Consider the following 25,290-nt stretch of genomic DNA (forward strand, 5'->3'; position numbering starts at 1 on the left):
GGAAAAAATTAATTATTGCTACTATTCTATCATGTTTTTTCACTTGTTATCTGTATGATGAATCAGCTAACATATATGACTTTATCTTCTCCCCCTTTCCTCTGCATTAGCCTACTGCCTATCCCTGTATCCACAATAATTCTCGGATGGGTATTGTGGCGCCAACCTGTAAATTCAGTGTCCCAGGAGACTGAGACAGAAGGATAACAAGTTGAAAGGAAGCCTCAGCAAAGGCGAGGCACTAAGCAACTCAGTGAGACCTGTCTCTAAATAAAATACAAAATTGGGCTGGGGAAGAGGCTCAGTAGCCAAGTGCCCCTGACTTTAATCCCTGGTACACCCCCCAAAAAAATCTGGGACTAGCATGTTTGTTTAAAAATGTATCACCTGCACTATTTTACATTATCTTTATTAGTAGCAGTATTACTGAGGATTGAAGCCAGAGCTCTTAACTGAGCCCCGCCCCCCACCCCAACCTTGCTTTTTGAGACAAGGACTAGCTAAGTTACCTCCTGAGCAAGGAGGGATCCTCCAGCCTCCTGGGTCACTGGCACTAAAGGCATGTGCCACAGCACCTGGCTGTCTTTCTGGCAGTGCTGGGAATCAAACCCAGGGCTTCACACATGCTAGGCAAGTGCTCTGATACTGAGCTATGTATGTCCCAGCACCTGCTTTCATTTTCTAAAGTGAAAGTCTTGCTTTGTTGCCCAGGCTGGGCAACAAAACCCTGGGATCAAGACACCCACCTGCCTCAGGCTTGCAGGTAGCTGGGAGGTGCACATATGCTGTGCCTGACTGTACTGTATTACCTTAGCATTTCATAGAATCTGCTTGTAGTGTCTTATAAGCATAATAAGAGTCATGTGACACAGACTTGATGCTCAGCTCACTTCTGTGAATGAGAAATGAATAACACTCTTGCACACTCTTTTTTCCTGTACCTTGATATGTGAGTTCTGTTTTTAAAAGTAGATTGTCTTACATGTGTTCTGTGGCTTTGAGCCAGCCTCCTCACCTCCTGGTTTCCTTGTTCAGAAGGGATGATAATGACTCCTTCCTCAGGGGCTGGTGGGGCAGTGGGTGTTGAGGAAATTAATTGTGTGGTGGTTAACAGCCCTGAGATCTCCAGGTGAAAGTGGCCACCTGGTGAGCTGTTGTTACCCTCCCCACCTGGGACTCCTCGTGCTGTTTCTGCCTCCCTCGGGGCTGCCTCCTTTCAGCCCCAGCGGGCTTCCTGGTGCCCCAGAAGTGAGGTTTGTTTGGAGAGGGAGCCTGCCTTTCCTTGCACGGGCTCTTCCCAGGATCCCTTGGCAGTGGGCTTTCAGCTGGCTCCTTTCCTTCCAGGACAGCTGATTTTTTCAAGCTTCAGCCAGGCCTGCAGTAATCCGCTGCCTGAAACCTGACTCTTTCCTCGTATCTGGAAAGGACAAGACAAGGACCCTTCCAGATTGGCTATTTTGAGTGTATCACCCCTCAGCAAGACCTGACTTTATAAGTAACAACCAGGTGTCCACCACCTTATGTCCAAAGAGACCCAGGATTCATTCACATCCACGATCAGGCCTCAGCCTCCACTGTTTCCCAGAGGTGGAACCCTGGATTGAAGGCCGGGGTGCATGCATGTTTCCCTTCACGCATTTCTTTCTTTCTTTCTTCCTTTGGTACTGGGGATTGAACCTGGAGGTGCTTAACTGCTGAGCCACATCCTCAGACCTTTTTATTTTTTATTTTGAGACAGTGTCTTGCCAAGTGGCTTAGGACCTTGCTAAGTTGCTGAGGCTGACCTCCAACTCGCAATTCTCCTGCCTCAGTCTCCTGAGTTGCTGGGATTACAGGTAGGCACCACCATGCCTGGTGAGTTTTTACATTTCTGATAGAGAAAAAGGATCGCCAGCATTGAAGCTAGAAGATGGCTTGGGTTGGTGACAGTGTGCCCTTGGAAATGCTCAACCTCCCCATGTCTGAAGCTCTTGGCAGAATTGCTAGGGATGGCACATGCTCCAGGGCCTAGCGGCTCCACTCCCTACCCTCTGCTCTTCACTTCCTCTCCTTCCAAGGCTGCTCCTGGGATCTCTTGCACCTGCAAGGAGTCTTGTTCAGTTTCTCATTGTCCCAGCCCAGCAGACACCAAATTCCTGGGTCTGGAGACATGGTTGCCAATCCAACCTCATCCTCACTCCTGTAGCCCATGACTGTCCCAGGGCAGGTGTTTCCTGTCCTTCTCCATTCTGCCCATCTTTCCTCTTTCTCTCTAGATAGTGGCAAGGCCTGCCCGCCATTCTCACCATACATCCTTCGGCCAGTCCTCCCCATGGAAGGCAGAGAGTTTTACAACATGATGGAACCGCCCAATGCTGTCCCGAAGCCAGCAGGTGCCCAGGGCCCCCTCACTCTCTCCTCGGCAGGTCCTTTGCAAATGAAGGTGGAAGCAGCTGCTGGACCCCCTCCCCTCTGTTTGCTCTGCCCTATCCTCCTCTGCCTTCTCCTTTTCTGTCTCCTCCCCTCTCTTTCTTATCCCACTCTTCTCCTCCTCCTTCTTTCTTCTCTTCTCTTGGACCATTTTTCTCTTCCCCTCAAGCTCTTTCCCCATCTGTCTCCTGGTCTCCTGCTCCTTACTCCTCCATCTCTCTGAGGGAGCCACTTCCCTGGGCTGGGATGAGTGCCAATCCCATGCCCATTGCTACCACCTCTGTGTCCAGGGCAGACGGACATTGGGAGAAGAAATCCCATATCATCCTCCACAGGACATGGCCATGTGATGGGTAGCTGCTGGATCTACTGGAGGCTGTTGGGCCACGGAGTCCTGAAGGGAGGGGGCTGTGGGTCTATCCCTTATCTTCTCCATCCATTGCTCCTCTGTTGACTCGGAACTTGGCGCCTCTCTCAAGAAGGTTTGAGAAATGCATTTGTCTCTCCCTGCAGCACTTTATTTTAGAGTGATCATATTGCTCCCTTTTTCATTTGCTTTCTGGTGCTGGGGAGAGAACCCAGGGCCCCGCTCATGCTGGCCAAGGGCTCTGCTCCTGAGCCACACCCTCAAACTCCTATGGCTTCTTAATGTGTATTTATTAAGGGTGGAGATGTTATTCCATACATTTTTACAACTTCAACTGGGCATGTGTAGGGTGTGAGACCAAGTCGGAAACCAGCTGATGTCTGCTGACTTGAACGGAGTGGAGAAATAATGTCCTCTAACTCTCTTTGGTTCCCACCCCTTGCTAAGCAGATCTGATTATTCTATAGTCATAAGAGGCTCAGAGCCTCCTTTTCCTGGGACAGGAAATTTCCAACCGATCAGTTGAGCAGGTGACATTCCTTCACAGACTGACTCAGCAGGACCAGGATCTCCCTGAGGCTTAGAGGAGAGGCTCTTCTTGATTCTTCCCATGTGGAGTGGCCACTGGACATCTTTGGTATTCCTTGGCTTCTAGATGCACCCTTCCAGTCTCTGCCTTGGTCTCCATGTGACACCCTCTCTGTGTCTCTGTGTGCCCCCATCTCTCTGTCTTACCCAGATTACCTATGACATTGCAGTAGAGGAGACCCTTCTCCAATGTGGCCTTTTTTTGATGAAAGCTGCATAGACCCTTTCCCCAAATAAGGTCACGGGCCCAATGCCAGGGGTCAGGATTTCACCATGTCTTGGGGTGCAGGCAGGGTTATTCATGCCACAACTGTTCTTATTGAATGCTATGCCACTGAATGGATTTAGGGGTTTGAGATCTCTCTGCTCACTCCTCCTGTTTCCTGGCTGTGTAGTGACTAAACAGCTTGTTTGCCCATAACTAGCATTTCTGGTTTTGGTTAATACATTGAGAAATACAGGGGGCCCAAGATGGATCCATGAAAGTTGAGAACGGGATGCGTGAGCCCACTGTTTCAGCATGCTGGCCATATAGCAGATCATGAAAACATAAGGAGGATTGTTAGTTCACTGGTGTGTTACCAGTGCCTAGCACAGGGGAGTAGAGATGAGAGCACATGGTAGACGCTCAATAAATGTTTGTTGAATGAATGTAGAAAGTACCTGACACAACTGATGACCACCATAAGCTAGAGAAGCCTCAAAAAAGAATCTACCTGCATTAAAATACCTTTTGGAAATGTTGAGAGCCTTTTTATGTTGTGTATTTTCAATGAAGAAATACCCAGGGGGGAGATCCAAGATGGCGGACTAGAGGGAGGCTGCATTCCTTGTCGCTCCGTAATGTCGGTTTCAAGCAGAGGATATCTGTTTCTCAGTGAGGCAGTTTTGGCTGCTTATCGATCTCCTGGTGTTTACCCATTTGTCTGCAGTGATGACCTACAGTCTGCCAGCATATCAACACATTTTTTTGAGAGCAGATTGCTCACTGTCAGGTGTCTATCATCCGACATTTGCCTGCCTCTCACCTGTCCATCGCCTGCCTTACTCCTATCCATCACCCAATGCTCGAGGTTCACCTCCTGATCGTCTGACAACAATCAGCAAACTGATCACCAACCACCAGTGGAGCACCAGCTGCCTGCTGCTGCCTGGAAGTTAACTGTGACAGTACCTGCAGGTTTGATTACACGTGGCTGCTGCCATTTTGAGACAACAGCCAGGCCCTGAAGGACCCCTGCAGGACTGACTGAGCCCTGTCTCCAGGATCCCTCAGCCCAACCGAACACTCCCTGCCTCTGGGGCCCTCACATCGACTGACTGCTTCCTGCTGCCAGGACCCCCAGATTGACTGACTGTGCCCTATCACCAGGAACCCAGACCGACTGATTGCACCCGGCCTCCAGGATCCCACAACCACACCAAACACACTGGACCTCCAGGACCCCTGCCGGACAAACTGCATCCCGGCTCCAGGACCTCCAGCTGACCACGTCCACCCCTGAGCTGCAGCTCCCCATTTACCAACACATTTCGAAGCCAGAGGGGTCATCTTGGATAATCCTGAAAGCCAGAGCTCCGATCTTTGGGTGGGGCAAATCCCATCCTGAGACGTCTGTTGGAGGCTTTAAGCTCATTGTCAAGTACCTCTCATGCATCAGGCTGCTGAACACTGGGAGGTTTCATTAGTATATGACTGTTATACAGTAGATTTTCTTTTTTCTCTTTTTTAGAAAAATTAAGTTTTTATTTCTTTACTTTTCTTCATTTTTTTCCTTTTGTTTACCTGTTCCCTCAGAGTTTCTTTCTCCTTTTTTACATGCTAACATCCAATTTTTTTTATTACACTCTCACCCTTTCTATTTTCTAGAACTTCTCTATATTCTTTTCTTATCCCATTAACAGTCACATTCTACATCCCTCTGCATCCTCTTTGTCCTCCATTAGAAACTGCAGACCTTCTTGCAAACCTGTTTGTTTTACCAAAGATAATATTTGAACTCATTTTTTTTATTATGACAATTTTGTTATTGTCCCCATAGGAGCTGTTTGGTCTAGGATTGCATAGTGTCTGATTTGGGCACTGTTAATATTGATCTCCCCTTAAAGAAAGGGTTTTGGAAACCTATAGGGCCACTATAAGCCTATAGGAGGAAATCTGCAATACCCCAGATCTGCAGCGCTACAGGGGAAGGTACATGAACAACATGAAAAAACAAGGGAAGAAAATGATCCAAACAAATCTAGATTCTATAGTAATAGAATCCAATGACAGTATGTTAGAAGAAATGTCAGAAAAGGACTTCAGATTATACATGATTAAGATGATTCGCAAAGCAAAGGATGAGATAAGAGAGCAAATGCAGGCAATGAATGATAATACCAATAAGATGAAAGAGCACCTGCAGGAAGCAAAAGATCATTTCAACAAAGAGATAGAGATTCTCAAAAAACAAACAAACAAACAAACAAAAAAAACATGGAAATCCTTGAAATGAAGGAGAAAATAAACCAAATAAAAAACTCATTGGAAAGCATTACCAACAGACTAGACCACTTGGAAGACAGAACCTCAGACAATGAGGACAAAATACTTAATCTTGAAAATAAAGTTGCCCAAACAGAAAAGATAGTAAGAGATCATGAGCAGAATCTCCAAGAACTATGGGACATAATGAAAAGACCAAATTTAAGAATCATTGGGATTGAGGAAGGCACAGAGATACAAACCAAAAGAATGAACAAACTATTCAATGAAATAATAGCAGAAAATTTCCCAAACCTGAAGAATGAAATGGAAAATCAAATACAAGAGGCTTACAGAACACCAAATGCACAGAATCACAACAGATCCACACCAACGCACATTATAATGAAAATGCCTAACATTCAAAATAAAGATAGGATTTTGAAGGCTGTGAGAGAAAAGCATGAGATTACATATAGGGGAGACCAATACGGATAGCAGCCGACTTCTCAACCCAAACTAAAAGCTAGAAGGGCCTGGACCAACATATTTCAAGCTCTGAAAGAACATGGTTGCCAACCAAGAATCCTATACCCAGCAAAACTAACCTTCAGATTTGAAGATGAAATAAAATCCTTCCATGATAAACAAAAGTTAAAAGAATTTACAAACAGAAAGCCTGCACTACAGTATGTTCTCAACAAAATATTCCATGAGGAGGAAATGAAAAAAAAAAAATGTAGGTCAGCAAAGGGAGGAAATACCTTAGAGAAAAACCACTCAAAGGAGAAACCAAGCAAACTTAAAAACCAAAAATAAGCCAAATGACTGGGAATACAAATCATATCTCAATAATAACCCTGAACGTTAATGGCCTAAACTCATCAATCAAAAGACATAGAGAGGCAGAATGGATTAAAAAGAAAGACCCAACAATATGCTGCCTGCAAGAGACTCATCTCATAGAAAAAGAAATCCACAGACTAAAGGTGAAAGGATGGGAAAAAACCTACCATGCACATGGACTCAGTAAAAAAGCGGGGGTTTCCATCCTTAGATAAAGCGGACTTCAAGCCAAAGTTAGTCAGAAGGGATAAAGAACGACATTTCATACTGCTTAAAGGAACCATAAATCAGGAAGACATAATGATAGTAAATATTTGTGCCCCAAACAATGGTGCCTCCCTTTACATCAAACAAATCCTGCTCAATTTCAAGAATCACATAGACCACTGCACAATAATTCTGGGCAACTTTAACACACCACTGTCACCACTAGATAGATCTTCCAAACAAAAACCAACCAAAGAAACCATAGAACTCAATAACACAATCAATAACCTAGACTTAATAGACATACATAGAATATTCCATCCATCAATGAGCGGATACACTTTCTTCTCAGCAGTACATGGGACCGTCTCAAAAATAGACCATGTATTATGCCACAAAGCAGCCCTTAGGAAATGCAAAAAAATAGAGATACTGCCTTGTGTTCTATCATAATGGACCCAGAGTAGAAATCAATGACAAAATAAAAAAGTGAAATTACTCGAAAACTTGGAGACTAAGTAATATACTATTGAATGAAACCTGGATAACAAAAAACATCAGGGAGGAGATTAAAAAATTCTTAGAAGTCAATGAGAACGATGATACAACATATCAAAATCTCTGAGACACTATGAAAGAGATACTTAGAGAAAAATTCATTGCATGGAGCACATTCCAGAAAAGAATGAAAAGTCAACAACTAAATGACCTAACATTACAGCTCAAAGCCCTAGAAAAAGAACAGAATAACAGCAAAAGTAGTAGAAGACAGGAAATAATTAAAATCAGAGCTGAAATCAATGATATTGAAACAAAAGAAACTATTCAAAATATTGACAAAACAAAAAGTTGGTTCTTTGAGAAAATAAACAAAATAGACAAACCCTTAGCCACACTAACAAAGAGAAGGAGAGAGAAGACTCAAATTACTAAAATTCATGATGCAAAAGGAAATATCATGACAGACACCACTGAGATACAGAATATAATGAGAAGGTACTTTGAAAATCTGTATTCCAACAAAATAGAAACTATCGAAGACATTGACAAATTTCTAGAGACATATGCTCCTCCCAAACTGAACCAGGAGGACATACATGATTTAAACAGATCAATATCAAGCAATGAAATAGAAGAAGCCATTAAAAATCTACCATCCAAGAAAAGCCCATGACCAGACGGATTCTCAGCCGAGTTCTACAAGACCTTCAAAGAAGAACTCATTCCAATACCTCTCAAAGTATTCCTTGAAATAGAAAAGGAGGGTACCCTACCGAACTCATTCTATGAAGCTAATATCACTCTTATACCCAAACCAGGAAAAGACACATCAAGGAAAGAAAATTTTAGACCAATATCCTTGATGAATATAGATGCAAAGATCCTTAACAAAATATTGGCAAACCGTATCCAAAAACATATTAAGAAAATTGTGCACCACGATCAAGTGGGGTTCATTCCTGAAATGCAAGGATGGTTCAACATTCGTAAATCAATAAATGTAATCCATCATGTCAATAGACTTAAGGATAAAAATCATATGGTTATTTCAATTGACGCAGAAAAAGCGTTCGACAAAATACAACACCCCTTCATGCTCAAAACACTAGAAAAAATAGAGATAGTAGGAACATACCTGAACATTGTAAAGGCTATTTATGCTAAGCCCATGGGCAATATCATTCTTAATGGAGAAAAACTGAAACCATTCCCTTTAAAAATGGGAACAAGACAGGGATATCCTCTTTCACCACTTCTATTCAACATTGTCCTAGAAACTCTAGCCAGAGCAATTAGGCAGACTAAAGAAATTAAAGGAATACGAATAGGAAAAGAGGAACTTAAGCTGTCACGATTTGCAGATGACATGATTCTATATTTAGAGTATCCAAAAACCTCTTCCAGAAAACTTCTAGATCTCATCAGTGAATTCAGCAAAATAGCAGGTATAAAAATCAACATGCATAAATCTAAAGCATTTTTACACAAAGCGACTAAACAGCTGAGAGGGAAATGAGGAAAACAACTCCATTAGCAATAGCCTCAAAAAAAAAAATAAAATAAAATAAAATACTTCGGCATCCATGTAACCAAGGAGGTAAAAGATCTCTACAATGAAAACTACAAACATTGAAGAAAGAAATTAAGGAAGACCTTAGAAGATGGAAAGGTCTCCCATGTTCTTGGATAGGCAGAATTAATATTGTCAAAATGGCCATACTATCAAAAGTGCTATACAGATTCAATGCAATTCCAATTAAAATCCCAATGATGTACCTCACAGAAATAGAGCAAGCAATCATGAAATTCATCTGGAAGAATAAGAAATCCAGAATAGCTAAAGCAATCCTTAGCAGGAAGAATGAAGCAGGGGCTATCACAATACCAGAACTTCAACTATACTACAAAGCAATAGTAATAAAAACAGCATGGTATTGACACCAAAATACACAGTTAGATCAATGGTACAGAATAGAGGACATGGACACAAACCCAAATAAATACAATTTTCTTATACTAGACAAAGTTGCCAAAAATATGCAATGGAGAAAAGATAGCCTCTTCAACAAATGGTGCTGGGATAACTGGAAATTCATATGCAACAGAATGAAACTAAACCCCTCTATATCACCCTGCACAAAACTCAACTCACAGTGGATCAAGGACCTTGAAATCAGACCAGAGACCCTGCATCTTATAGAAGAAAAAGTAGGTCCAAATCTTCACCTTGTTGGCTTAGGATCAGACTTCTTAACAGGACTCCCATAGCACAAGAAATAAAAGCAAGAATCAATAACTGGGATAGAGTCAAACTAAAAGCTTTCTCTCAGCAAAGGATACTATCAGTAATGTGAAGAGAGAGCCTACAGAGTGGGAGAATATCTTTGCCACTCATACTTCAGATAGAGCGCTAATTTCCAGAATATAAAAAGAACTCAAAAAACTCTACACCAAGAATACAATTAACCCAATCAACCAATGGGCTAAGGATATGAACAGACACTTCACCGAAGAAGATCTACAAGCAATCAACAAACATATGAAAAAATGTTCACCATCTTTAGTAATAAGAGAAATGCAAATGAAAACTACCCTAAGATTCCATCTCACCCCAATTAGAATGGTGATTATCAAGAATACAAGCAACAGTAGGTGTTGGAGAGGATGTGGGGAAAAAGGTACACTCATATATTGCTGGTGGGACTGTAAATTAGTGCAGCCACTCTGGAAAGCAGTGTGGAGATTCCTTAGAAAACTTGGAATGGACCTACCATTTGACCCAGCTATCCCACTCCTCGGCCTGTACCCAAAGGACTTAAAATCAGCATACTACAGAGATACAGCCACATCAATGTTCATAGCTGCTCAATTCACAATAGCCAGACTATGGAACCAACCTAGATGCCCTTCAATTGATGAATGGATAAAGAAACTGTGGTATATATATACAATGGAATATTACTCAGCTATAAAGAATAATAAAATTATGGCATTTGCAGGTGAATGGATGAAATTGGAGAATATCATGTTAAGTGAGATAAGCCAATCTCAAAAACCCAAAAGGTGAATGATCTCACTGATAAGTGGATGATGACACGTAATGGGGGGTGGGAGGGGGGCACGAATGGAGGAAGGAGGGACTGTATAGAGGGAAAAGAGAGGTGGAAGTGGTGGGGGGGAGGAAAAAATAAAGGAATGAATCAAACATCATTACTCTATGTAAATGTATGAATATGCAAATGGTATTCTGTTACTCTGTGTACAAACAGAAACAACATGTATCCCATTTGTTTACAATAAAAATAAATTAAAACAAAGAAATAGCTATCTCATAATCTGCAATATATTCAACACTTTTATATCCTGTAGCTACTTTTATTATCTCCATTTTCCAGCTGAGGCTGACAGAGGACCTAAATCCTTACTCAATGGCTTTTAGGAAACAGAGTAGAAGGATGATTATACCTTTTTCCATCCCACATTCTAAGATAAACATGAAATTTCCCCCTTAGTCTCCAATCCTATTTAAGTCTTATCTGTCACCCACTCTAGACTGGGGGCTCTCTATTGTTCAGGCACCTAAGTTTGTTTGTCACTCAAACAAGGTGCTAATGGCAGTCATCCCCCAAGATGATCCTCAGTGAACCATGCCCTGTGCAGGTCCTGCCCCTCACTAAAAAGCTCTGACCTGGATAACCAATGGGTTATTGATGGACAGCATCTGAACTAGATTATAAAACCCACAACTTCCATGAGTCCTCCCTTGGTTTGCTTGCTCTGGGGAGTTTAGCTGCCACCTAAGGACTCTTGAACAGCCCTGTGGAGAGGTCCATGCAGAGGACAGTGGACACCTCCTGCCCACAGCCATGTGAACTGCCTTGAAAGTTGATCCTCTGGCACCTGTTAAACCTTCAGATGAGACTGCAGCCCCAGGCAGCACCTTGATGGCAGCCTCATGAATAATCTTGAAGCATGACCCCCCACCAAGTCACTCCTGAATTATTGATCCCCCAAAATGAGTTCATAAAAGATTTTTTTTAAACTTTTTTTTTTTGTTTTAAGCCACTAGATTTTGAGTTAATTTGTTAAGGAGTCATGAAGAATAAATATTATGCTCAGTTTATAGTTCTTGAATGCCTAAGGAAAGCGATGAAGCAGTTGGGCTGATCCACCAGAGACAGACTGGTTGACTTTAGGCAAATATGATCTGGCCTCTCTGAGTCTTAGTTTTTGTATGTGTACAATGGAGGTGACAATCACAGCACCTCAACGGGTGGCCACAAGAAGTCAGGGGCAAAGACAGGCAAAGGTACTTTAGGTTGTGCTTGGCTGGGTCATGCTGTAATTACTGAGCTGGAATAAGCAGTCAGAAGGGGCAGCATCATCATGACTGGCTGGATGTCAGCCATGGGGTTTGGTATGTGATAAGCTCCTTGAAAGTGGTAGTCGTTTTGGTCACTGCCATCAGGCCAAAGGCTAATAGACCAGTGTCTGCCTCAAGGAGCTTGCAGCCTTGTGAGCATAAGCAGGCAGACATTCACATTCTGCTGTGATGGGCAACACAGGGACCCATTCTGAGGTGGGAGAGGAAAGCCCATATCACTACAGAAGACAGAAGTTTTTGAAGTCACCAACCTTATCAGTCCCAATTCCAGCTTCAGGTATTCTCTGAAGAGTTGATGCCTATTTCCACTGTTCCACTCAGTTGGGAAACTAAGACATCAGTCGTGCACTGATCAAAGACCTAACCCCTAACTTATGTGCTCTGTGACATTTCACAGGTCACTTAGCTTTTCTGAGTCTCAGTTTCCTCATCTATAAAGTTGCAGTTGTCATGAGCCGTAAAACAAGATGGTCCTTGTTCCTGTGTTGAACACAATAAATGCTTTATAAATGTCATGTGGTTACCATGAGTACAAAGACACATGGACTTCTTCCCCAAAGACGCTGTTCTCATGGAAAAGGTGGCTCCGTGAGAGAGGACTCTGGGTTTTCCTTTCCACATAACCCATTTGCAGGGTCCTCTTGAACTTCAAAGAGAAGCCCATCAGGAAGCTCCAAGTGCAATGGGAGAAAGATGAGAGCTTCTTCAAGGGTTGCTGAGCAGCTGTTTGGTGTCACACCAGGATGGCCAAGCCTTTGAGACCTGTTTATTCCTTGCAGATAACATCCCAAGTGGACTGCAAGGAGGGACAGGAGGACCCTCAGGGTCAGCCCACACCTTTGCAGCTGTTTAGATATCGATTCTAATGCATTTGCAGCTAGGGTGCTGGGCAAGTGATGGGTTTGAAGATACCCCATAGATTCACTTTGAAGCTTCATCTAGAGAATTGTAAATCTCTTAACAGAATGAGAGAACCTCAGCCATCATTGTCCTGCTGAAGAAAGTGTTCAGCAAGCCTCATCAATAACCCTTTAGAAGGTACCAGCAGCTCTCTCCATCTTTATAAAATATGCTGGTGAATATGAATATGAGATTGAGCTTTCTGGCTAATTGGGATGGGAGTGAGAGACCAGTAGGATTGCAGAAAACAGGGTTTTCTTTTATTAAATTTTAAAATTTGTTCTAATGAGGTTTACCTGACTGTAGAATGCATTCATACATTTTGATAGATCAGAAAACAAGGATTTTATGAGCAAAGTTGGTTTGGGAAAGAATGATTAAAAAAAAAAATGCAATGATTTTCTTAATTGTAAGATTTCCCAGACTCCACTGTATGCTCTTGTGTGTTTTGATTTTTTCTTCCCTGAGAAGGATCTTCTAAAGTGACATTTCTGTTCATGATGTGGGGCCACCAAGTATAGTTTTTGGAGCTTGTGTGAGATGAACATTACTGGGAACACAACTTGGTGCAGGTTACCTCAGGAAATAAAGCACATAAAGTACTTGGACCAGTGCACATGGTGCCCAGGAAGTACTTAGCAAAAGTACATATTATCACATTACTATGTGGGGGAGAGGCTTGGACTCCAGGGTCACCCCCAAATCTTCAAATCTATGATTCTAGTTCTAATGTCATCCCCCAAATGGTGAGGAGTCTTGTTACCTTGGAAGAAATGAGGAAAAAATATAGAAAATACACATCCCAGTACAGTTTCCTCAGTAATTTAAATTGAATTCCTAACAAGTAGCAAAAGTGACCTTACCTACCTTTTCATTTGCTCTCTCATGAGATCAAATAAACTGTCAAATCACACATGAGGAAAACCCTGGGCACTTGGTATGGAACAGGTGGCATTCTAGCAGAATCTGGCTGGACCAGCATCCTCCCTAGGACACACACCAGCTCTGGTTCCAGGAGAAGCACCTCTCTGCTTTGGGTGCTGGTCTTCTTTACTGTCAAACACAAACAAGAGATGACCAAGTCACCATCACACTCCATATGTGGCCCTGTGGTTAGCATATTGATAGTAAGTTAGGAGGACTTGAGTGTCTGGAGGGTCAGTCAAGAAATACTTATTTTGATGGACAGAAACCTTATGACCTTATCCAATCCCAATTGCCTCCTAATGGTCCCTCTACCAACAACCATCGATATGTGAATTGGAGAATTATGTTTCCAACACAAGCATTGCATTCAAATCACACCAGAGTCTCATGAATTGAGAATTTATTCTCTGAGCCCATGTTGTACAGAGCAGTGTTAGGAGACCAGATGTCCTCATAAGACATCCAAGCCATGGCTTGTACAAGTATCCCCACACCAAAATCTCCCCCCACTAACAGGAAGGTACCACCCCACCAGGCACAAATGTCTCTCCTGGATCCTTCCTCCCAGGTGACCAGGTGCCCTCGGTGTCTGAGAGTACAGTGCCAATTTTATGCAAGTTGATTGCAAAGGGCCACTGCAAAATCTTGCCAATGATGAAGCATTTCATAAAGTGGATGGAAGTTTTTCTGGAGAGTAACTGTAATTACAGGCAGAGCATCTGACAGATGGCAATGTGGGAGCTTTGGACCAATTGACATGACAGGTGCTTCAAACGAGAATGATTTGTGTATTCAAAGATTAGAAGAGGCCCTTAGGGAAACTGATGCAGCCTGCTAGGATGTCTGAAAAAGTACTTTCCTAATGATTAAGCTGTGTAAACTCAAATGCGAAGGGAATGTGTCCTGTTATGGAATCTTCTTAGTTGGCTCCTAAGCTCTAATTGGCCCCGGCCAATTAGGTATTTATACAAGAACACTTACTCTCAGTTTAAGCAAAAATTCAGTATTCCAGATCAAGTCAAGACACAGAAAACACATATTTGAATCACAGCTGCATCTAAGACTTTGTGACTTCCTCATTTCTGATTTCCTTGGTAGATTGACTATTTTCAGCTTGCAGGAAAAACTTTTTTTGTGTTATTTTGTGTACTAGCCAAAAAATAATGATATTGACATCTAACTTGCATTTAGCACTTTCCATGTGCCAGGTGCTTGTTAGGAATGCCTGGCCTAGGAAGCCATTTGATCCATATGACAAACCTATGAGAGAGATACTTTATTTAGACTGTTTTATGTGACTACAACAAAATGCCAGAGATTGGGTAATCTATAAAAAGAAAAACATCTTTTTCTCTTTTCTGCAGGCTGGGATCAAGGTGCCTGCCTCTGGGGAGGGCCTTCTTGCTGCATCACAATGTGGTCAATGGCATCATCACCAGGTCAGAAAGCAGGCTTAGCTCTCCCATTCTCCTCTTATGAAACCACCAATGCCATCAGGGGACACCACACTTCTGACTTCATCTAACGCTCATTACTTTCTAAAGGCCCCACCTCCAACTAGCATCAGTTTATGAATTTGGGGGTGAGTTTTCCAATGCCTAAAATTTTGCAGGACACATTTAAACCGAAGCGCTATAATGATTTCCTGTAGCAGAAGTTCAGAGAGGTTAAGTACCAAGCAAGACCACACAGCTAATACACAATACAGTAGGATGTGAACTGAGAACATCTGGATCCAGACTCCAGGTTGCTGGTCATAACATCTTCCTGATATCAAATATTAACAACATACTCCTACACAGAAAAGGAAACTTCCAGCAGGTGTGGGGTGCACACCCGTAATCTAAGCGGCTCAGGAGGCTGAGGTAGGAGAATGGTGAGTTCAGGGTTGGCCCCAGCAACTTAGCAAATCCCTAAGCTACTAAGTGAGATCCTGTTTCTAAAAGAAAAATAAAAAGGGCTGGAGATGTGGCTCAGTGTTTAAGTGCCCCTGGGTTCAATCCATGGTACCAAAATAAAGAAATAAATAAAATAACCAAATAAACAAACTTCCAGAGAGGATCAATTCACACTGCCCCTCTGCTGAGTCTCTACCTTCAATCATGGGTGATCCATGGCAGCCCCAGACTTGGCTTCCTCTCTCCATTTCTGAGGAAATGCCCAGTCACGTCACACCACCTTGACGTCTCAGAGCAGTTAGAATCACTTTGCTGTTTGACTTGGGTTTTTCCTGAAAGAGCATCGCGGCAATCCTAACCTTTTCCTTTCTGTGCTCTGTCAATAAACCACTGCTTCTGCTTCTTTGTGTAGAAATCCAATTGAAAATGTGTCCTTTAAAATTGAATCACCCAGGTGGCCCAGACTGCAAACCTCTGTCACCCGCCTCCCATCAGCCCAAGGTGCTGGGCCAGGTGGTGAGCAGCTCCTCCTCTGTCCCTAGAACTCCTCCCACATCTCTGCCTCCATTTCTGGAGCAGCTCCAAGAGCTCTTTGGCCCCTGCCTGCAGGTCTCCAGCCCCTGCCTCCCAGAGTCACTGCCAGATGCAGCTTCCAGAGCCTGGCCCAGAGCAGGAGGGACAGAGGGGCAGAGCCGCAGAGCAGAGGAGCCTCCCAGGAGTGGAGGCTACTGCCTTCCCGCTCTGCTGGGGGAGGAGGCTGTGGGTGGGTGGCCTCTCAGGGAGGAGGAGGCTGAGAGTCAGGGAGCAGGAAACCCAAAGACCCATCCTGGCTGCCTGGGGCCAGGCAGGCGGCCTGGGCAGCAGTGGGTCAGGGGCCACTGGGGATGCTGATGGGCCTGGGTTGCAGTGCAGCAGCACAGTGTTGAGACACTGCAGGTTCCAAGCAAGCCCCTCGGCAGCCTCCATGTCCTCCTGTGTCACTGTTTTGGGCCCATCAAGCCTGGGGACAGCAGGTTGGCCAGGTGTGCAGTGGGATCTTCTGCACTGCTCTCCCCAGGCAGGGTCTTGACATGCTGTCCTTCAGCTGACAGTGTGGATACAGCCTTAGTTCCAGCCTCATCATTGATGAGACGCAGTGACCATACCTAGAGTGCCATTGAGGAGACTCCCTGAGACAGCGTCTTTTGATTGTTGAACTGTTCCGTCCAGGTATGGTGGTAAACTCCTCTTCGTTCAGTTACTTGGGAGGCTGAGGTTGGAGGACACTAGTTCTACACTGGCCTCAGCAAAGGAGAGAGGCCCTCTCAATTGAGCAGAGGCCCATTCTCCAAACAGTAAACAAACAGGGCCAGGAGGGGCCATGGTTAAGTGCATTTGGGGTCCATCCCTGGGACCCAGAAGAACACAGAACAGAAGAAGCAAACACAGTGTGTTCGTCTTGGGAAAGAAGCTCTTTCATGGTCTCAGAGAGGAATGGAAAAATCCTACTTCTGACTGTTTGTTGGGGAGCATGTGACTTGGTTCCAGCTCTGAATCTTTAGTTAGTGACTAATTGACCTGCGAGAAGTTACTTGCACTGAGCCTCAATATGAGGATGAGAAAATAGGAAGCTGCCTCATGTGCTGAGTTTCCAGGTCTGAGGCAGGTGGAGGCTCAGGACCTGGCACAGGAAGATGAAATGGCCAGGAAGGCAGGGACGTTCCCTTGGTCCCTGTTGGACTCAGAATGGAATGTGGCCTGTCGTCCTTGCTCCCTCATCTCTGTGACTGCCTCATCTGTGTGTTTGTGAGTGACCAGCCTGTGACCCCAGCATTAGAGGCTCCCCAGGTGATACAGGTGAGTGATGACCCACACACCTGGGGACAAGCTTAGAGCAGATGGCAGAAGGACCCTGCAAGACATGTGGGCAGCTAGGGAGGCTTTGCAAACTCCAATGGCTCATTCAGTGTCACACAGAGAGCCCAAGGAGGGGAAGGGTCTGAACCCATCTGCCTCCCACTCCTGGGAAGCTGCTCCCCAGGCCTTTGCTGAGCACGGAGGGAGGGTGTGTGCGTCGGCCACTCTCACTTCTGTCACAGGCCAGGGGAGCGGATAACTCCAAGATGGCTCCCATTTTGTGAGGAAGTGCCTCAGGCAAGGGGACCCCAGGAAGTGACCTCACTTCCTGGCAGTGGAACAAAGAGAACTTGGAACCCTGGTAGCCAGGCACCCAGAGACCGGGCACAGCCCAGTCTGTTCAGTTGTGTGGAGAGAGCAATCCAGAGCCATGAGCTCTTGCTGTCTCCCGACGGGTGGCTGTGCAGGTCTCAGGAAGGCCCTGAGCAGGGGCCTGTCCCGAATGTGGAGGCGCTGGGTGAGTTTCCAGCCCCTCCCATCTGGCGAAGTTTTAGGAGGAACTGGAGAATGAGACATAGCAGCCCAGAGCAGGTGAGCCCCCCACTCTGATCCTGTCTTGGAGACCACAGTCCTTCATGGCTGTGTGTGTGTGTGTGTTTGTGTGTGTGTGTGTGTGTGTGTGTGTGTGAGAGAGAGAGAGAGAGAGAGAGAGAGAGAGAGAAGGATACAAAGAGAGCAGGACCTCTTTGGATCTCACTTGATGATCCACCAGCACCATTTGCAGGTTGCCACTGTTTCCATGTTGAAGTGTCCCCTTTCGTGCCCACACTATGAGGAACAGAGCAAAGCTGCACCAGGGGACCTGTTCAAGCTGGTGCAGACATTCAAGGTGCTTGTGGTGGAGGACATCACCAATGACATGCAGAGGGGCAACGAGGCCTTCGTCCACAAATTCCTGCACACCTACCAGAGCCTGACCAGCACCCACAAGCTGATGGAGCAGCTGAGCAGAAGGTGCGTCCCTTTTCCCAGCTCAGGGACCCACCCCCTCCAGCATGTGTGGGAGGCCAGGCATCACTGAACCCCATCACTGTGGAAGGAGGGGCCACAAGGACCACCCTGCCTGGGTGTGTGCAGGACCAAGGAGAAGGAGCCCTGGCAGGTTGGCCTCAGGCTGGGGCCCAGGGCTCTGAGCTTCTCCCTGGGGCTGTCCTCATGCTCTGAGGCCACAGGAAAGCAGCTTCCACATTTGGGAAGAAAAGGAAAGTGTGGATCACTTCTGGGAGGGTCCCTCATCACCACGGAGCCAGACAGGGACCCCTGGTATGCATGTGGGGTCCCGGGCCTGGAGACAGAGAGGCAGAGGGTAGTGAGTCCATTCATCTATCAAGGTAGCCTGTCACTCAAGAGAAGGGAGACACACCTCCCAGCACTCAGGAGCCCCAACTCTCAGGAAGCTGGTCAACCCCACCAGGCACCTAGGAGTTAAGGGGCCTGGGTTGTAAGAGGTGACACCCACCTGGCCTTTTCTAGGGATGGAGACCTCAGGGTACAAGAGGAGAAGGAGCAGCTTAAAGTGAAGAAGTGAGTGGTCTTTAGTCGGAGAGGGAGGGTCCCCTTCTCCAGATGGGGCACTTGGGAGTCTGGTGTAGAGGAGGCTGGGCAAAGCCAGGTCCACCCTGCTGTGACTCCCAGCAGAGGGCTTTGCCTGTAGCAGGACACAGAGGGGAGGGTCAGGGATCCAAGGAGCAGAGGATTGGCCGGGGTCCCAGGACCAGGCCCCGTGAGGACCCCTCCAACATGGCCGATCCTGCCAGAGCACCCACACTCTCCCACATGGAGACTGAACAGAAGCTGGGGGACCACTGGCCACACACATCGCTCAGGATCACCCACCTCACCCTGTTGCCTGGGGTCTGCCAAGCCACACTGAGGGAAGCCCATCCTGCAGGGGGCCTTGGGAGGGTCCAGCCTGAGGCGCCAGGTGCTGATGGCTGCCTGCCCACTCCCACCTCCACAGCACCCTCTGCTCCATCATCCAAACACTGCTGCGTACAAGTCCTGAAGACTTCCTGGGGGCCCCAGGTCTGAAAACCCTGAGGTGTCTTGATACCTTCCTGAAGGTCACCATGCCTGGGACGGAGCTGAGCCTCCATGTGCATGGACTCCTGACACAGCTGGAGCACCATGATCCCAGTGAGTCTGGGCCTGTGATGAGGACACTGGGGTGGATGATGGTGTGAGGAAACCTTGTGCTGTCCCCACAGGAACTGGTTTTTGGTTCTGAGCCACACAAGCCTGGTGGCCCTGGTCTGAGAAGACCCCTGCCATGGGAGAAGAGCTGCATTACTCTCAGGGCAGGTGCTGGCAGCAAGCAGAAAATGCCCAGGGCAAGGCGGTCATGTTGGGCTCTTTCCTTCTGCAGCTGCAGTGCCACCAGAAGTGCCTCCAGCAGAACAGCCCCAGTTTCCGGCGACACAGCTCACAGCCATACCCGCTGAGCTGGGGGGAGATGCACAATCCAAACTGGAGAACAGATCCACCAGCACACCATCAGCAGAGGGAGCACCAGGGCCTTCAGAGGCCACCGGGACACCTGGGGCCCAGGAGGCATCTCAGCCGCCAGCCACCAGCCCAGAGGATGTTCACCCCTGTTTTCCTGGGGCTGTGGAGGGCAAGACCTGTGTCCACATGTCTTGAAACCGAGTCTCCTCCCTCTCTGGTGGCAGCAGTTGCAGACAACAAGAAGCTAGAGGGGGAAGGTTTAGGAGGAACCAAGGCAAAGCCCACTCCACTCCTTCCTTGTTCCCAAGAGAAGAGGTCTCTTTACGTTGTCACAGCTATCCATAGGTGTGTGTCACAGTGACCTGCACTCACACAGCCAGGTCTGAAGGAGCCATTCCCTCATCTTTGACAGCACCAGGTCACCAGAGGTGGACGTTTGCCTAGCTGATGACAGAGTGCTCCTTCCCACCTGTGTCCACCTCCCGTCAGAGGCTGACATTGGTTCGTGTTCACTGCTACCTTTCCTCCCCTTTGAATATCCCTTTACTCTGCTGCAGTGGACAGGGTGGACCCCTGCCTGGTTGTCAAGGCCCTGCCCTCTCCCCTCCAGCCTCCAGGCCCCCAACCTTGCCTGTGAAGACAACCCCACTCAGACGTGGGTCACACCTTCTGATTTTTGCGACTCCATGGTTAACAACCTTCAGAGCTTTGATCCTCCTGAGAGCCGTGCTCACTGATGGTGGTTCCAGGGCAGCCAGCTACTGAACCCACCTCCCCTCCTCTAGCAGTACACTGTGGGCCTGTCCTGGAGTGATCCCTGTCCCCATCTGTGGTCCCTGGAAGGGTTAGTTCTGCACAGTCCTTCCTCACCTGCCACCTTTTTCTGAGATGAACTGGGGACTCTCAGAACTTTTCCCCTCTATAGGTCACAGCTTCAAGCCCACCTTGATGACAGCAGCAGCCACTGGTGTCCACCTGGACTGCAGTGCATGCACACAGTGACGTGGAATCCAGTTTCACAATGATATGTTTTCCCGAAGGAAACGGGCATGTTTCTTTATATATTAGTGTTTGGGTTCTTTCTTCCAAATAGATTTTAGGATTCTAATATAGGCTGTATTTCTTTCTTACAAATAGATTAATAATGTTCTATTCCTTTTTATGAATTTTTTTAGTATTAATAAGTTGTTGCCAATTTTGTTGGAAATGAGAAATTTTTCATAGTTTAAAAGAGAAACAGGGTTAGAGAAAGCTACTGATTGTTGCACATTTGCCTTCTTTGTATCTACAAAACAAAAACTCTTTCTCATAATAAGCAGTGGGCAGGTTTCCAAGTTATAAAATCATATTGCCCAGGAAGAAAGGGTCAGCGTCCTTCTGCTCCCTCACTGTGCCCCCCAGAGCTACGTGTGTGGACAGGGCCCAGTGAGCTGGCCTTTGCCCTCCAGGATGGAGTGGCAGGCCACGTGGGCACTCAGCCCATGTCTTCCCCAAGCTTTGGCAAACGTGCTTCACATGTTTTAACAGTTTCCTTCTATTGCTATTGGACTCAGTATGTTTTTGTTTGGGATGAATAAACATCAGCCTGTGAAGCTCTCCTCACCCCTCCTTTGTGGATTTATTATAAAATGTGTCTTTCCCCAGCCCCAGCCCACCTTCAGCCTGAGGAGCACAGGGTGCCCTGTGCAGTCCCCACTCCCACCCCTGGGGGACAGGCCTGCTGGAGCCCGGAAACCCTCTTCCCTGCCTCACCTGTGACCAAGCGTCCCTCTCAGCCCAGCCTGGCCAGCTCTCCACACTTAGGCTGGCAATGTCCCTCCTGGGGCTCCTCTCTCAAGGTCACCCTGTGGTCTTCCCGTTTCCACAGGCTGAGTCCTGCTGAGGAGGTGGTGTCCCTGAGGGCAGTCACCTCCTCTGGATACTGGCCATGGAGGGAGTGGTGTGCCCCTCAGTCCAGCCACAGGTCCCACGGGTGCTCCTAGCTTGGCTGCAGGCTGTGTTCTGCACCTGGCTCTGGTGGCTCTGAGGATCCAGAATTTGCTCCTGACACACCCGCTCAGGTCTTTGCCCATCCTCACCCACAGTGGGTTCTCTCCCGGGCACGCCTGTAGACTTAAGGGCTCCATCACCTGCTGACTGGTGGCTCCTACTGGCCTGCAGCTGCCCACTGACATCAGTGCTCAAAGTCCCAGTGGATGGTCAAAGTCCCTCTCTGGACAGTGGTCTCCATCAGCCCTGGACTCATCTGCCTGGCCCCCTTCTCACTCTGTGGGTGTCTTCCCACCTCTTTATGGCAACACTGCTGATGGTCATGTTGTCCAGTTCACCCTCCTCTCCCCTTCCGCCAGGCACTGTGAGGTGCCTGATGACCTCAGACCTGTCTCCTGTCCAGCAGGTGAGGACATTCCCCTGAGGTCCTCCTCAGGCTGTGCGGGGTCTGAGCCTCTCCCTGTGGCCTCACCACCTGCACCCATCCATGTGTCTGGTGTCATGCTTCCATAGGGGCAGCAGGCAGGGTGGGTGCCCTAGCTGGGGTCCAAGCTCGTCCAGCGAGGCCCACAGCCTGCACTCCAGCTTAGTGCTGCCTCTGCTGCCACTAGGAGCACCCTGGCTCAGGAACAGCAGCATCACCACCGCTCTCCAGTGTGGCAGGGGAATCCTTGGCCATCATCCTTACAGCACATTGCAGACCCCTGACCTTCTATATGTGGATATGGGTTTAGGATCAGCTTGAGAGGGTCCCAAAAAGAGACCATGCAGTGACAATGTGCTGTATGTGTAGGTCCATCTAGCCTGGGGTGACCGCTGTGTAGCATCTGCCCAGCCCGAGGGGAGCCTCTGCCTGGCTGTCACAGCGGGGACACAGCCAGTCCCACCGGAAGGAGATCTGACCGAGCCAGGGCTGCCCACCACAGTCCGAGCCTCAGCTTCCCATTAGCAGATGGCAGACACGTTCCCTCTCCAGCCCTTGTGAAGATGAAGCAGGACCCAGTGTGCACTGCAGACCCAGGCCTCTCACCAGCTTTGTGCAGAAGCACCTGGATGGGCGCTGCCCAGGGGTCCTGAGCTGCCCTCCGCTGAGAACACCCAGTGCCAAGAGCCTTTTCTCCTCACAGCCTTAGAGTGATGGCCCCTTCCCTGGGTCCAGGTCTGCTCTGCTGGGCTTGCAGCCTGGGAGGGTAGCACCTGCTTCCCGCAGGCACCTGGGTAGGCCCTGGCCAGCGGCAGGCTCCAGGCAGCCAAGGTGCTCTGCAGACTGGGACAGCTAAAGGCAGTGGGCCACCACCGGGCGGTGGCTCCACACAGTGCGGGCCCAGCGTGGGCAGCTCCCTCACTCCTCTCCATGTCTGCTGAGGTGTTCACAGCACCATGCTTCTAGGGACCCAGAGGGCACTCCTGGGCACGGCCAGCCTTCCAGCACCTGTGGAAGCCCCTCCTGTGTTGTGATGCAAATTTTTTCATTGCAATGAAATTATTAATTAGTAATAAAATTTTATGCCACCAGGGTACAGTGGCACATGCCTGCAGTCACAGCAGCTTGGGAGGCTGAGGCAGGAGGATCATGAGTTCAAAGCCAGCCTCAGCAAAAGTGAGGTGCTAAGCAACTCAGTGAGAACCTGTCTCTAAATAAAGTACAAAATAGGGCTGGGATGCAGCTCAGTGGTTAAGCGCCCCTGAGTTCAATCCATGGTACCAAAAAGAAAAAAAAAAAAGAGAGAGAGAGAGAGAAGAAAAATTTCATGTTGACTCATGGAAAGTGGCAAGTCAAACCTTGTGCCAGGATGTGCCACCCTCCGCATTGTGTAGCTGTAGATAAGGTCCCCAGCAGAGCAGAAAGGTCCTGTGGGGGAGGACACACACACACACACACACACACACACACACAGGCTACCCTGGAGAAGGTGATATAGAAGCTCCTGGGAATGAGACCCAGGAAGGACATTGAGGATGCTGGGTACTCAGAGGAGGCTGCCTTCCCTGGGGAAGTGCCCCTGAGTGTTAGGGATGGAAGATCCAGGGTCAGGCAGAGGTGTGTCTCTGGAAATTTCATGCCATTTGTACCTCATATTCCCCAGGTGTGAAATGGGCCAGCAGCCCACTCCCAGGGTGGTAGGAACACAAACTGAATGTGGCCGCCTGTGAGCCCCCTGCCCGCCTTGTTCTAAAGTAAGGGCAACAGCCATTCATCTGTGGAAGACACAAGGTGGAACTGAATGGATGGAGGGGGTCACGTTCAAGAAGCATGTTCATCTCTTCCAGAGTCTAATGCAGGCTCAGTGGTAGAGCACTTGCCCAGCCTGTGTGAGGCCCTGGGTTCCATCCTCAACACCATAGGAAAAAGTAAGTAAATAAACAAACAAATAAATAAATGAATAAGATAAAGTATCATGAACCCAGAGGTGCTTGACCCTGAGCTGCTTCTCCACACTGTTGGCGTGTTTCCTTTGAGAGGATCTCAATGATTTTCCAAGGCTGCCTTTAAATGTGAATCCCTGCCTGACTCCTCAAGATGCTGCAAGGCAGGTCTGTGCATAGGCCCAGCTATGTGGAACTCTTCACAGGACTCGAAACTGGGCAACCTTTGGGGTGGACTCTCAGTGAGGGTCACTGTTCAAAGTGATTCATGCATGTTAGATGCTGGGAAGGTCCTGGGAACACACCCACTGAAGTCACCATGAGCCAGGGAGCATCTTCAGGACTAGGACTTTGAGGACCACCCTTTAAAAGGCCCTGGGATTGTCAGACTCAGAGCCCCAGGTGTGGCCTGCCTGACTGGAGGCAGGTGCTGTGGGAATGGCCCACTCCTGCCTGCTACTGCACGGCTCTGTTTGGATGCTCGGCATCTGAGGAATCCTACCAGATGACACCCTGACACGTGGCCTCAAAAAAGGCAGCACACACTGTGATGGGCTGACAGATCTGACTTCATGAGAATGTTATAGGCCAGACTCAGAGGGAAATGACTAAACAGAGCACCGAGCACCAGGTCCATCACTCAGTCACTAATGGGACAGGACCCAGGGCCACATTCCTGTGACTCAGCTGTTTCCTCTAAACTAAATGCAAATGGTTTGAAAGGACCAAGTGATGTGGCTTTCCCACCAGCTGTGCACCTCGGCCTCAGGCCTGAGCTCTGCTGCCTGCCTGTTTTCACAAATCTGTGGAGCAGCCATCCATGGCTGGGGTGCAGGGTGGCCAGAGAGGCACGTACCTGAGCCCATGTGGGAGAGGCCAGGAGGCTTGGGAGCCAAAGGCCACGTGATGAACACACCAGCTCATGCCCAGCAGTGGAGAGCCACATGCCACTCCATGCCGCCACTTCAGAGAAGAGGAACGTTGTTGATTCTCTCCAAAGCTGCATTTTGAGTAAGCTGTGTATGATTTCAACATACAAGGATGCTTTCACATTTTCTTACATCAGATTTAACTATCCCCCCAGATGCCAAAGTGGTCT

General features: G+C 47.5%; 2 protein-coding genes and 1 long non-coding RNA gene across 11 annotated transcripts in view; 2 read left to right on the forward strand and 1 right to left on the reverse strand.

The window, feature by feature from the left end:
* LOC306652499 (TBC1 domain family member 8-like) overlaps positions 1-650 on the forward strand; it is an 80,467-nt gene extending 79,817 nt beyond the window's left edge. For all 8 annotated transcript variants that reach the window (XR_013761420.1, XR_013761421.1, XR_013761422.1 and 5 more), the window contains one exon: positions 111-650. Coding sequence is in view for 1 of the 8 variants with exons in the window: in XM_079125358.1 (XP_078981484.1) it covers positions 111-194 (84 nt within the window). In the remaining 7 variants the exon portion in view is untranslated. The remainder of the gene's footprint in view (positions 1-110) is intronic.
* Positions 651-10,945: 10,295 nt separating this feature from the next.
* LOC306652502 lies at positions 10,946-19,511 on the reverse strand. Its single transcript, XR_013761428.1, has 3 exons — positions 19,387-19,511; positions 13,537-13,722; positions 10,946-12,249 (listed from the first exon to the last, which is right to left on the reverse strand). It is a non-coding gene; the product is annotated as an uncharacterized lncRNA (long non-coding RNA).
* On the forward strand, positions 17,936-21,433 carry LOC306652501 (ral guanine nucleotide dissociation stimulator-like). 2 transcript variants are annotated; one of them, XM_079125361.1, is made up of 2 exons: positions 17,936-18,344; positions 19,351-21,433. In XM_079125361.1, the coding sequence occupies exons 1-2, from the start codon at positions 18,091-18,093 to the stop codon at positions 19,571-19,573; spliced, it is 477 nt and encodes a 158-aa protein (XP_078981487.1). In that variant the 5' UTR covers positions 17,936-18,090; the 3' UTR covers positions 19,574-21,433. The 2 variants fall into 2 exon arrangements, with proteins under 2 accessions (XP_078981487.1, XP_078981488.1); XM_079125362.1 differs by having other exon boundaries at positions 19,756-21,433.
* Positions 21,434-25,290: the final 3,857 nt, after the last annotated feature.

This window comes from Sciurus vulgaris (assembly GCF_902686455.1).
Source record: "Sciurus vulgaris genome assembly, contig: HiC_scaffold_243_arrow_ctg1, whole genome shotgun sequence".
In the NCBI taxonomy this organism is placed as follows: Eukaryota; Metazoa; Chordata; class Mammalia; order Rodentia; family Sciuridae; genus Sciurus; species Sciurus vulgaris.